This window comes from Nannobrachium achirus (assembly GCF_963921795.1).
Source record: "Nannobrachium achirus genome assembly, chromosome: 15".
In the NCBI taxonomy this organism is placed as follows: domain Eukaryota; kingdom Metazoa; phylum Chordata; class Actinopteri; order Myctophiformes; family Myctophidae; genus Nannobrachium; species Nannobrachium achirus.
The window spans coordinates 57,776,567-57,791,385 of record NC_137822.1 but is presented as its reverse complement, the minus strand read 5'-3'; the positions used below and the strand labels follow the sequence as shown (position 1 = coordinate 57,791,385).

Below are 14,819 nucleotides of genomic sequence, written 5' to 3'. Positions count from 1 at the left end.
CACAGCTCTCCTAAGAGACTGGGACCAAGTAGATTGTTTCTTTTGCAATTATTTTATGAACATTAGTGAGGATCTTGTCAACAAGGTGTCTGAAGACATTTTACATACATGTAGCGCAGTGGTTCTCAACCTGTGGGTCGGGACCCCCAGGGGGGTCCCCAAATTATTTTGGGGGGTCCCCAAATGATTAACTTAATGTGCAAGATTGTTTTCTCACTCGACAGTAAAGAAACCAACATAAAGTTTAAGTGTATAGAGGCTATCTGCACATTTCTAAAGTGACAATTTAAGGACTTTTTAATATGACAAATTAAACAGTGGCCAAATAAAATATTAGAGGCCGCGCTGCGAGCTTGTAGATCTGCTATTTTTGAAAAATCGTGAACGTTTGTGCAAGTCTTTGAATATTTCTGAAAAACCTACTTTTCTATGTCAGTGGTGCTCAAACTTTTTCATGTCAAGGACCCCCAAAATAATATGTATTTGTCCACGGAACCCCATCTCAAAATATTTAGTTCCAGGGACCCCCCAGAAGCAAAATGTGAGTTACAAATGTTCGCTTAAAAAATACATATGTTCAAAGATTTGCACACATTTTCACGACTTATCAAAAATAGTAGATCTACATGTGCTATTTTTCAATAGCTAAAGTATAAAATATTTGAGGCCCCTCCACCTTGGGCCCTGGTAACTCAGTCCCACTTTGAGCGTAGGGCTGTCAAAATTATCGTCTAATCGCAATTATTTAACATAATCACGATTATTTAACATAATCGCAATTATTTTTCATAATCGTCATAATCATTTCCATGTTGAAAAATGTTCATATATACTTCTTAACACTTCGCCAGCCGAAATAGAATGGCTTGTTGTAGATTAGCCGTGAAATTTCTATTATTATATTATGATCTGAGACATAATATTATGTTAATAAATATTAGCGCACTCCCTCTCCCCCTCCCCCAGCGCCGCCGGTTTGTTTTGGTTTGAGGTCCCCCAGTCGTGAACTCACCATAACTATCTTCATTTCCATTGGCATAGAGTGGGGATTTTGGCCGAGTCGTCTTCCCCCCGTGGCGCTTCGCGTGCGTGATCCGTGCACATCGCGGTAAACGAATGTAATCCCGTCAATATGAAGACCCTGTGACAACTTTGATCTGGTCGAAAACATCCGGTTCATGTGCAGAGAAGAATGATGCAATTGGTTAGACGGGTGATGAGACAGAGAAGGGGTAGCGATCGTTTTTTTTTTTTTTTTTTTTATCATTATCACTTATTTCATTTTTAATGACCTAGTACGGTAAAAGACGGCGCGGCTGAGACTCCTTGCTCAGATGTCCGGTATATTCCGGTTTTAATATTAAGGGGCTCCCCGTGGCTTGCAAAGTGTTAAAGTAAAAAATAGTGGAAATAGCAGATCTACAAGCTCACAACGTTGTGAGGTTGTAGATCAGCTATTTCCACTATCAATATTCTTTGTTGTGAGCTATTTCCACTATCAATGTTCTTTGTTGTGAGCTTGTAGATCGGCTATTTCCACTATCAGTGTTCAATGTTCAAGCTCACAACGTTGTGAGCCTGTAGATTGGCTATTTCCACTATCAGTGTTCAAGGTTCAAGCTCACAACGTTGCGAGCTTGTAGATCGGCGATTTCCACTCTCAATGTTCTTTTTTAAGCATAGAGTTGTTAAATATGTCAGTCATTTTTTTGTATATTTAGGTTATGTGTGATATCTGCCATGTGCAACTTCAAAGCCTTCAAGCCAAACAGAAATGTAATTGCCAACGACAAAAACACAATTAAATCATTAATCGCAATCATTTGAGTGACAGTTAATCGTCATGTAAAATGTCATAATCGTGACAGCCCTAATTGAGCGCCACAGAGTGATCTGAATGCCATAATTAATTATGTCTTAACCTAACAGGTATTGACGATACTCCAGGAGGCGTTCCCGGCCGTGAAGGCCGCCGAGATGGCAGTGAAGTTTCAGCCCGCTTGGTGGGAAGGCTGGCAGACGCTCGGCCGTGCCCAGATCAACATGGGAGAGGTAGACTTGGTGAGTAGGATGGATGCTGCTGGCCTAGAGCAGTGGTTCTCAACCTTTTCTGACCGCGACATTTTGTATAACCATGTTAAAGATAGCAGATCTACATGCTCACAACGCCTCGCAACGCGAAGTGTTGTGAGCATGTAGATCAGCTATTTTCACAATTTCTGCCTCTAATATTTGACAATTCGGCCAATGTTTATGTGTCATTGACAAATTGTCGAATATTAGAGGCAGAAATGTGTCATTGACAAATTAAACATTGGCCAAATTGTCGAATATTAGAGGCAGAAATTTGCATTAAACATTGACCTTTTCAGGCCGTGACCGCCAAAATAATAATATTTTAACTGGGGACCCCCTCCACCCTGACGAGCACTAAGAGTTGAGTAATTACATTTTGTATAACCGTGTTAAAAATAGCAGATCTACATGCTCACAACGCCTCGCAACTATTTTCACAATTTCTGCCTCTAATATTCGACAATTTGGCCAATGTTTAATTTGTCATTTTAGAGGTATTAAGTCCTTAAATTGTCACTTTAGAAACGTGCAGATGCCCTCTATACACTTAAACATTATGTTGGTTTGTTTACTGGTGAGAGAGAAAACAATGTTGCACATTAGACCCCCCAAAATAATTTGGCGACCACCCCTGGGGGTCCCGACCCACAGGTTGAGAACCACTGAGCCTAGATCTGTGGTGGAAAAAAGTATTCAAATGTTTTACTCAAGTAAAAGCATCAATACTGGAACATTTATTTTTTTTATTTTTAGATGGGGGTCCGAGGCCAGATACATATAATTTGGGGGTCGTTGACATGAAAAGGTTTTGCGCACAACTGAGCAAAAAGGTTTTTCAGAAAACAGTTTTTAACTGGACTTAGAAGATCTCAGGTCTTAATGGGGTAAGGTGGCCGTAGCTCTAAGTGTGCTGTGAGAATGGAAGGTCGCTGGTTCGCCCCCGGCCTCCCCCTGGCTGTGTGTAGAAGTGCCCCTGAGCAAGACACTTGCCTGCAGCACATGCCAAGCGAACAGGAACAAAATGACGTCGTAATGAACTTTGGCAGCACCTTGCCAACGGTCTGTTTGGCAGTTCTTTCTTCTTCACCTCCGAGATGTAAACCAGCCAAACACCCGCTAGCACAAAGTTTGTGTGAGAGACACTTAAAGGGATATTTCACTTTCAAAAAAACTTTTGGTCATTTTATTGTCTAATCAGGCTGTTATGAACACCCTGAACAGTTTTTAATTTGCTTAATTCAATATTTAGATATTTGATTGAAATGTTACCTGGTCCTCCTCCTGCAGGAGGCCTCCACATACACACCCATTGTAACTTCAAACTCCATTTTTAACCATGATAGATTCATTAAAAACACCCGTTATTTTTTTCTGGTGACTCATAATACCCTCCTAATACGTGAGCAGGCCATGTTTTTTCGATAACTTTTTTCATTTATTTGTAATAATATTTTATTGTATTTATTTTTTTCCATTTTCCAAAAGAATTATTAAAAATAAATGAAAAAAGTTATTGAAAAAAACTCTGCCTGCTCACGTATTAGGAGGGTAGTATGAGTCACCAGAAAAAAATAATGGTTATTTTTAATGAATCTATCATGGTTAAAATGGAGTTTGAAGTTACAATGGGTGTGTATGTGGAGAGGCCCTGGTAGAGCTTAAATCGGGCCTAAAAAAGTGAGCCCGGCCCAACCCAGCCCGACAGAATTTCAGCCCGGACCGAGCCCAAGCCCGATACATAATTGACAATTGGAGACCGGCCCAGCCCGAAGACCGACATTCTAAACAACAAGCTTATATGCAGACGGCAGCATCCTTTTTTCCCTCATACAATATTGGTGATTCGTTAAGAACAGTGTCATTCTACCATTTTCCAACTGTCTTTATAGAGCCTATATATAAAAGACATTGTAGCAAGCACCGTCCTAATTATGGAAGAAAAAAAAACGTCGGAGCCTCGCTGGAAAACACAGCTGACGGCCGTCGCTAAATCAGGAAGCAGGCGTAACATTCACACTACGTCTATAATATTATTAGGAAATCCAAAAGTGTCTGTGAATGGTTTCAACGATCTCCTCCGCTCCGCTCTGCCACAGCGAGAACGAGAAGCACCCACTGGCCATAGCAGCCACCGCCGCCGCCACACACACACACACACACACACACACACACACACACACACACACACACACACACACACACACACACACACACACGGGAGCACACTCTCAACTGAACGTTGCTCAACTGTCTGAACATTGCGCAGCAGCGCACATACAGTCACACACGCTCAACTGTGTCAAGTTGCGCCGCAGCGGTGCAGCGCAGCTTACACAGTCACAGAGACATCACGTTACCGTGCTGCGCTTGCCTACCGGATTATAAAAGACCGACCCGACCCAAAGCCCGACATATACGTGACAAATTGAGCCCGGCCCAGCCCGCGCCGCGCCGACCCGTCGGGTCCCGTCGGGCTCGGGCTGAACTTTTAAGCTCTAGGCCCTGGGCCTGGAGGGCCTGATAACATTTACATCAAATATAAAAATATTGAATGAAGCAAATTAATAGTGTGATTGCGCCTGCAGGTCAACCAGACTATAGTACTTGTCCGACTTTATTTCCTTCCATCCATCTTTCCATGATCTTTCTAGATAAACCTTATTTTGCCGCACTACTCCACGCACTTTGGCCATTATGTCAAATCGACCGGCTTCATCGGGACACGCAGGGGTGCATTTTGCTAAGAGATGCATTATAATTATAATATAGTTACGTTATAATAGTTTGTATTTGTGAATAATAACTTTCTCCATTAACTTTTCCCAAATATGGAGATGACTGACATCATAGATGTCTGACATCATAGACCACATGAGACTGACACAGTATGTCGATATTTGGCCATTCCAAGATACGGGCTTAACACTTAAGTTGCAATCAATTAAATCTCTTTGAAGGTCCAAGATGCCATGGTCTCCATAGACTTCCACGTAATTCATAGTGCACGGATCGTGCACGCCCATGCCTAGATCATGCACCACGTGTGTGCACGCTGTTAACAGTTTTCAAACAAAAAAATCTGCTTGGAAATCCGTTCAGGCATTCATGATATAGCAGCCATGATGTTTTCTTCAGATGTAAACAAACATGGCTGCCATGTTTGAAAGAATGGGTTGGTATGGGGGTTGAACATGCAATTTTGCGATCGCGATCATGCCTATTACATTCTGGAGGTCCATTTTTTTTTTTTTTTTTTACGGCCCAAACTCTGGAAACTCTGGGTTGGCACAGGTAGGGTACCTATATAAATTTGGGAAACTCAGGGTTGGCAACAGAAGTGTTAACTCATTTAGTGCCCATGAAATTAACGGATTATAAAGTCCACGATGCCACCTTCAGGCTGGCATCACCACCGTTATCTTATTTTGAAGGCCAGAAGTCCACAGCGCAATCACTTCCGGTCTGACGTCATCGGGTCCTGCGCCGGAACCGATCCTTGTCCACGTGGAGTTGTGTAATGGCCGACCGGGAGCTTTTATAACTGTGTAACATAAGCGAGCATCTGCCTCCATCCTAGCTTCTAAAGTGTAGTTTTGAGATAATGGACATTAAAGATGAGATCCCCCGTCCACCTCAATGTTATGGATGGGACTATTTTGTGCTCGTGGAGCCGTGATGATGCGAAATCAGCGACGGATTTCGTCTCCGGACCTCCGGCCATTCTTCTCGGTAATGTATCCGCCGTTACAGTAATATATTACTTTTCGCGAGATATCTCGGGAATGGCACTACAGATACTCGAGTACATTTCGCGAGATATCTCGGGAATGGCACTAAATCGGTTAACATTGATGACCTCAGGGATCTCCATATATGGGAATAAAGGGGACAAGGACGGACACGTAGATCTCCACATAATAGGCCATTAATGTATTTAGTGAATGAATTTCCCCCCAAAAAGGTTTGCAAGTGTGACTCGCGTCAGGGCAACCACACTTGCAATTTCCCAATTGCATCTTTCTAGTATCGTCTTATTTCCACCATCTGTCAGCAACATATGGGCACCTGGTTGAAAGTGGTCAAAAAGAGGACTGGATGGATAAACGCAGAGTAGGAATTTCAGGTATAAGCGAATACACTGGGAAAAAAAGGCACACGATTATCACAATCATCATTACTGCCTAATGATGTTTACAAATGTCTGTGATAGTTCTCGTCGGTGCCTGCTCTTCTGGCGAGGTTATATCAGTCAGCGAAGGACGCGGATTTGACTCGTCGCCAACCTTCTGCCTCTGAAGTGCCTCTTTTTAACCCGTCAGGACCTGGAATTATTCGATACTTTAGCTATTGAAAAATAGCAGATCTGCAAGCTCACAGCGCGGCACCGAGTGCCGCGCTGCAAGCTTGTAGATCTTCTGTTTTTTTATTTATTTTTTATTTTTCCAAATCATTGAATATATATTTTTCAAGCAAACTTCTGTAACTCAGATCTCTGCTTCATTGGGCATCCCTGGAACAACATATTTTGAGATGGGCGGTCCGCGGCAAAATACCTGTAATTTTGGGGGTCCTTGGCAATCTGAAAAAGTTTGAGAACCACTGATTCAGAAAAAAAGGATTCAGAAGACATTTATAGAATCGGGTCAAAACTATTCAGAGACTTGCACAAAAATAGCAGATCTACAAGCTCGCAGCGCTGGCACTTGGTTGCCCCGGCCTTCATGGGTTAAAGAACACCCAGCAGCCCTGGGCATGGAAAGATTGCTCAAAGTGCCCCGGAAAAACACGCCTGGACGTGTGCATGTATGAAAATTGCTGATCGTAAGCTTCACCGCCTGTCCCATTTAAGAGGAGAGCAAACAGCGCTGAACTCAGAAGCCCCCCCGGGCTAATGGTGCTGTGCCAGCACATCCCACAATGTCCCCGGAGCTGACGGGCTGTCAGAGCCGGGGCGTCAATTGGGTATGGCAGGGGTATGCTGCTGCCATACCCTGGGTCCAGGGGGGGAAATAAAAGTTACTTTTAAATACCAGTAAGACTCCCTAATCGGGAGATAAGCGACCGTCAGGTCGCAGCGTGATTTTAGGGCAAAATGTGTAGGAGCAGTGTCCAAAAATGTGGTTCAAAAAATCGGCCTGATGGTGGCGCTATATGGGACATCCATATTGATGAGATGGGTGTAGACATACTGTGTACTGATTTGTGTGATTTTAGGGCAAAATCTGTAGGAGCAGTGTCCAAAAATGTGTTTGAAAAAATCGGCCTGATGGTGGCGCTATATGGGACAGATCCATGTTGATGACATGAGTGTAGACATAGTGTGTACCGATTTGTGTGATTTTAGGGCAAAATCTGTAGGAGCAGTGTCCAAAAATGTGTTTTGCAAGAATCGGCCTCATGGTGGCGTTAGAAGAGGGCCATGTGAGAAATGAGGGGTGGGGTCTCCGCGTTGCCTTGGCGGACGAATAGGTACCGGCCCCGGCTCTCCCGGACGCTCCTAGCCCGAGTTACGGCATTTTATGTGAGCTGCAGTGGAGGGGGTCCTCCACTGGGGGCGCCACCACTTTGGCATCCGTTCTGGAGCACCAGGAGTCGGTGGTCCCCGGGAATTCCCCGTGAGCAGCCCCGTTGGGGTGGTCATTTTTGCACATTTGGTAATTCTTTACATCTGGGGGTCCCCCAGGGACCTGGGGGTCCCTGGAGCTCCGGGGGTCCTTGGAGGTTGTAGTTTGGCAGGCAAGGAGTGTGTGTGCAAAATTTGGCATGGATCGGGGCAACGGTTGCGGAGATATGAGCAGGGCAATAGTGTGACGTGTGAGGTGTGACAGACAGACTGACGGACGGACGGACGGACGGACGGACGGACGGACGGACGGACGGACGGACGGACGGACGGACGGACGGACGGACGGACGGACGGACTGACTGACTGACTGACTGACTGACTGACTGACTCACTCACAGTTTGTGGAGGTTTTGATAGTAAGTGCGACCTGACGGTCGCAATAAATCCATGAATGTCTCTTTGTCTATCTGCGCTTGTTATTATGTTGTTAAATGACAGTAAAATAACTACAAATGCAAAATGTAACAAAATGGTCACTTTAACTATTCTCCACACTTATCCCCATCTTGACAACATGGTATATTCCCAGGTTCCGCAGGTCAGCTGCACAGGTGCAATGCATTGTTGTTAATTGTGGCACGTTTACTAACATGCCAAGTTTAGCTACACTTGAACAACCGTTCCAGGCTGACATATCCAGCCCAAGAAACCGTAGAAACCTGTGTAAAAAAATGACCAAAATTCGTTTTTTTCAGACATTGTGAAAATAGCAGATCTACAAAATAGCAGATCTACATGTAGACCTGCTATTTTCACAATATAACCGTGTTACACAACATGTAATGCCTCTTTATCCAGGAGGACTCCATCTTTGCCATACCCTAGCTTTTGCTGAAATGGCGCTCTACGCTACCTGTGACAACAATGGGAAGTGTTGAAAGTTACTTGAGCTAAAAGGCTTTAGCCAAATATAGACACACCCCCGTGTATAATGAAGCTATTGGAGAGGGGAGGTGGGGGGAGGCGTTCTATTTTTAGTCAGACGTGTTCTGTCGAGTTTCAAGAGCTTGTGCGCATCAACAGGTTTGAGTAGCACCTATTTGTACAAAGTAGAGACACTGAGATTCCTGGGCCAATTATGTATTTTTTTTTTTTTTTTTTACAAGTCTGTTTTTTGTCTGTCTGGCGTTCCCGCCTCCCTCTATCTGACTTTGGGGACAAGGGGAAGCAGCTAAATAAAACAGACAATACTTCACACAGCTTGTTATGTTATTGTTCGAGCAGTGTTTCTCAAACCTTTTCATGTCAAGGACCCCCAAATTGACACTTATTAGCCTGTGGACCCCCATTTGAAAAGATATGTCAAGGACCCCCCGTGTGATGGACAAACAGACTGACTGACTGACTGACAGCCGGTGGAGGTTTTGATAGTAACTGCGACTTGACGGTAGCAACTACCAGTTGGATACACCAGTGTCGTTGTGCATTAAGTTCAATGCAATGTTGTGATGTGAGGTGTCTATTTAAAGGTTTATAGGGCGGACGACCTTTTCAAGTGCAACATCACTTAGCCATTTTCCAATGCTGGCAAGATCATCCTGCAGTACCACAGTGAAAATGTGTTATACTGCTAAGTAGAACCAGTAAGACTCCCTAATTGGGAGATAAGCGACCAGAGATACAGTAGAGATACTGTGTACCACTTTGCGTGATTTTAGGGCAAAATATGTAGGAGCATTGTTAAAAAATGTGTTTTGCTAAAATCGGCCAAATGGTGTCGCTAGAAGAGAGCCATGTGAGAAATCGGGGCGGAGGTTGTGATTTTGCAGCCAAGGAGTGTGTGTGCAAAGTTTGGCATGGATAGGGGCAACAGTGGCGGAGATATGAGTAGGGTAAAAGTGTGATGACGGACAGAAAGCCGGTGGAGGTTTTGATAGTAACTGCGACCTGACGGTCCCAATAATACAAGCTTAGAATAAGTCTGTCTGTTTATTTAAAATAATTAAAAAATAAACACAATAAAGAATTATGACAAGAAGAAGAAGAAACTTTGTCCATATTGCACTGCTATTCAGTAAAAATAAAATAATTATCCAAGTAGAGGTGGGCAACCTTTTCGGGCACAAGCCCTTCAAGACATCCTGGTCCATCTTCAAGCCGTTGGTCGCCCACCCCTGTTAAAAAGACAAGGGCAAAGAAAAAAGGATGGAATATACAACTGTTCTCTCTGCTAAAGCCATTGGGGCCTATGCGGATTAATAGAGAGTTGGAGGCAATATGTCCAGAGCTCTAGTGTCCTTCATTAAATGCCTCCTTGTTTGATGCGTGATACTCCCTTAGCCTCGCCTTAACCACAAACTGGCCAGAAGGCTTTTCTCCCATGGTTACCATCTGATGGTTTCCCAGTATGACGACAGGCTAACGGGGCCCAAAGTTTAACATCCCTTATGCACTTCAATCCTATAGAGTTTGTTGACCGGTGTGGTGTCCCCCAGGGGTCGGTACTTGGTCCCGTTTTTTTTTTCTTTTCTTCCCTGCACACCAAATCTCTTTGCCGGAAATAGCCATGCTACAGGCTCAACACGTCACGTTGTGATCTTGTAGATTGTCTGTTTTTATTGGCAGAATGTTGGCCTTTTGTGTCATGCACAGAATAAGCTTCATATGGTAATGTCCCTTAGCTTATAAAAGATTGTCTTTCCATCTGCAAGTAGATACTTTGAATGGATGGATTGGCCAGTTATCCTAACCTGTATGCATGCATGCATGGCTCTCAAGTCACTCAAGTAAGAATTATACATGAGAAATGTCAATCATCTATATTCAGCTTTTATGTCCTTTCATTCTTATTCTAGAATAGTGGCCAGTCCTTACACCATAGTATCTTTACTAGAGTTCTCAACGGGCCTGAACCTTAAAGGGGAAGACCACCCATTTTCAATATTGAACTATGTCATTAATATACCTTAGAGGAGTTGTGTGGAAATAGAAAAAAAGTTCCCCCCCTTCTGTGTTGCCTAGAACTGGAGGATTGATTTTGGGGTTTGTATTGTAAATTACAACTTGATGACATCACACATTGTACTTTACAATACAAACCCCAGAATCAATCCTCCAGTTCTAGGCAACACAGAAGGGGGGGAACTTTTTTTTTTATTTCCACACAACTCCTCTAAGGTATATTAATGACATAGTTCAATATTGAAAATGGGTGGTCTTCCCCTTTAAGGCCCAGACCTACTGGGCCCAATTCTTTTAGGCCCAAAAACCCAGAAAAACTGTCATTGTGCAACTGACGTCCTCAAAGTTACATAATTATCCAACACGCTTTGAACTGAGCAGGTTGGACCTTCCGTTCCAGAGATAATGGCCGAAACAGAATGTGGAGGAGAAAAAGAAATGCGGCAAAGAGGCATATGCCTACAATAAAGAACAACAATAATAGAAGCATGTTGATCTGCTATTTGTCACTGTGTAACTCCGTCATATGATGAAGTATAAAATGGAGAGCTTAAAAGGTTAAACATTACACTGTTACTAATTTACTAGGTACTAGTGTATATCTCTTATCATTCTCCATCAGTGGTGTTTCATATTAGTCATCATGAATGTCATTTCAAGACAAGTTAATAATTCCAATCACTGCAGATTATCAAAGTTCAGGAGGAATGACTTGCAGAATGTTCCCATAGCTATTCAGAAGGGGACATTTGTACTTCTTCCCTGTCAAAGATAAATGCCGAAATGCGTCTACAAATGCAAGAGGCAGCTGAGTAAGAGATAAACCTCCTTCACGAAACAGTTAATCTAGCTGATTTGCAGTGCAGTGTGAGGATATTTATGTTGCTCTGCCAGAGAAGTATGTCTGTTCTCTTGTTTGTTCTTTTAATCTCCTCCCTGAATCAAAGGAATGCACGCCACACACACACACACACACACACACACACACACACACACACACACACGTGCGCGAGTGCGCACAGCCGCGCGCGCACACACACACACACACACACACACACACACACACACACACACACACACACACACACACACATACACACACACACACAGAGAGAGAGAGAGGGAAACACTTAAGTAAAATGTTTAATCCATTCCTCAGTAAACAGACAACAGACAATTCATACTGGTCTCATCATAGAGAGTAACATCAAACACAACCAGTATTTTGTTGCTGTTGTTGGGCAAAAAACTCTTATCGCCATAGTTAAACCTTTTTTGTTTTTCTGTAAATCAATGTCCCTACTTGATCATACTACAGCGTCACACAAAAGTAGCAGTTCTGCAAGCTTGAAACGCGGCGCGAAGCGATGCGTTTTGAGCTTGTAGATCTGCTACTTTTTCCACTTTTGAATGTGAATCCTGAAAGGAGAGGTAACAGTTTTGGACATTATGAGGTATTTCACCCGTATTTCAACTTCAGCTGGGTCACCACCCACCATGACAACCAGGCATACTTAATGAACTGGTGGGTGTGGCCACATAAAAACCAAATTTTAGCTCTTTCTGTAGACTTTTTTGGAAAAGATCTTCCTCCTAGTATAATCATAATACCTGATCATCATGTTTTAGGGAGGAAAAATCATGGGACTGCATCTTTAAGGGGAGACCTTGACATTTTAAAGTTTTGAGAAACACTTGCCTATAGCAACCATATTTCATTTTATATTATATTTTATTTTTATTCATTTATTAGCAGACATAGTTGAAATAAGAAAAACAATACATTTGTATCACATATTGTGCAGGAGAAGTTAAGAAGCCTAAAGGCTTCCCCTAATTTATAAAAACAGACATAAGTATACATATTTAAATAATCTACATACAATAAAGTACATGCATATATACTATGCATATACAGTATACTACAAACTATCTACAGACCTGTACACACAACCAAATACACATTTATCTACTACATTTTAGCTATGAGCATGTTTTTGTAGTTGGCTTTAAAGACCTCTAATGAAGATCCTTTAAGCCTTGGATCGGTGGCATTCCATAAATTAGCTCCTCTAAATCTTATTGAAAACTGCCTGAGGGAAGTACGAAGGTACATGAAAGGTCTTTTGATTGCCGTGTGACATATGAATGAATATCAGAATTGAACGAAAAGAAACTATTAAAACCATTTGGTAGATTGCATTGATCATAGATGCATGTATATGTCACGGTTAGATAGAGAAAAGGTTAGATAGAGAAACGGAGCGCTCGTCGTGCGGCGCGGGGCGGAACAAGCGGTCGCTTTGAGCCACAACAACGTAGCGTCGGCAGGAATGATAGCCCATCACCCCACGGAGGTTAGGGTTAGGGTTAGGCATAGTTTTACTGAGGTTAAGGTTAGGGTTAGAGTTAGGCATAGTAAGCTAATGGCTAAACACAGCCAAGCTAGGCTAGTAAATAAACAACGAAAGAGAGTCGCAAACGAGTGACGTCAGCGCCTACACTAGTGAATGGCTGTTGTCGCCATCTGGTGGTGATTGGTGTGTGGTGAACGGCAAAACGAGTGCTCTTATCACGATCTGACTGAGTTACCCAATCTAACTGTAACATATACACCAAACTAAACAAGAACCCGTCTCCCCCCTCGGCAGGCGCTGAGGTCCTTCCAGGTGGCGGTGCACCTGTGCCCGTCGGAGCGCGCCCTGTGGCAGGAGGACCTGGCGTGGGCGCAGCGGCTGCGGCGGCAGCGCCGCCAGACCCAGGAGGCCAGGCAAGCCCGCGAGGGGGAGGAGGAGGAGGGCGCCCGCCTCCCCGAGCTGGAACGCGACTACGACGACTTCGAGTCGGACGAGGTGCTGGAGGCGTGCGCCGCCGTGGCCGAGAGGCAGCGGCGCCTGGAGGAGGCGCGGGCGAGGATCACCGCCGTGGTGCTGGGCGCCGACGGGAGCGTCCGGGAGGAGGAGGGCGCCGACGCGGACGCGCTGGCCGCCTCGGTGTCCACGCAGCAGCTGGTCAAAGCGCGGGGGCCGTGAAGCCCCCCCTAGTGGTGACTCAAGAACGCTCAAATGAATCCCATTAAGACCGGGAACGCCGCATTATTACTTTGATTATTTTATGCTTTAATTATTTAAAGAGAATAGCAGATATACAAGCTCACAGCGCGGCACCGAGTGCAGCGCTGCGAGCTTGTATATCTGCTATGTTTCAATAGCTAAAGCATAGAATGATGGTTAAAGTGATTCCAGGTCTAAATAGATAAGACCTGATGTGAGGCCGATTCGAAAAATGTCTTCTCGATCCTAACAGTTTGCTGGAAAACTCTCACACTTTGTCACGTCAAAGATCCTCCAAAATGATATGTATGTATTTGGTCGCAGACCCACCACATCTCAATATATTGTGTTCCAGAGACCTCCGGAAGTAAAGATTTAAGTTAAAAATGTTCGCTTGTGTTGTAAAAATATATATATTCAAAGAGCTTTACAAATGTTCACGATTTTCTTTTTCTTTCTTTTTTTTTAAATAGCAGATCCTCCAAAATAGCACATATACAAGCTCATAGCGCCTATCTTTGTGACGTTCTATAAACCTGTTATAAACCTCAAAAATGGAGTTGAGAGGTTTTGGCCCAGACAGTGATGATATGTTGTGAGCTTGTAGATTGGCTATCTTCACATAGTTTATGTGCAGGGTTAAAGTGGTTAAACTGACTTTTACACTATATTAACACATTTTATTTGGAAGCCACTCTTTTTTTTATTCCTACATTTAAAATATATACCGGTATGTGTGTATATATATTATTATTTCTAAAGATTAAAAAAAAAGAGAGAGAATCGCAACTTGTTATCAAAGTACAACAATTAATACATTTCATGGATTAAAAACAATATTTTATAAATAAAATATGTGTCCATGAATAAAAAGTGAATACATAAATTATGTTTAAAAAGTTGTGAAAATATCACATCTACAAGCTCACAACGCGGTGCGAAGCAGCTCGTTGTGTGCTTGTAGATCTGCTATTTTTACCTAGTTTGGGCCCCGTCAAACGCCTAATTTCTCTTTTGGGTCTCGAGCTACAAAGATTGGGAGCCACTGCAGTAACACACAGATTCTCCCTCAAGTGCTCCCTATGGCCATCTGAGCAGACATCAGCTGGGTGGAGCTGAATTTCCCCCGCAGGATTAATACGGTCTACAGCACTGGTTCTCAA

General features: G+C 43.4%; 1 protein-coding gene across 1 annotated transcript in view; it reads left to right on the top strand.

The window, feature by feature from the left end:
* Positions 1-13,635, top strand: part of ttc33 (tetratricopeptide repeat domain 33) — a gene marked incomplete at its 3' end in the record, with an annotated part of 31,829 nt that extends 18,194 nt beyond the window's left edge. Inside the window, exons 4-5 of the mRNA XM_080743750.1 lie at positions 1,930-2,061; positions 13,255-13,635. Coding sequence (XP_080599876.1) covers positions 1,930-2,061; positions 13,255-13,635 — 513 coding nt within the window. The remainder of the gene's footprint in view (positions 1-1,929; positions 2,062-13,254) is intronic.
* Between the last annotated feature and the right edge of the window lie 1,184 nt (positions 13,636-14,819).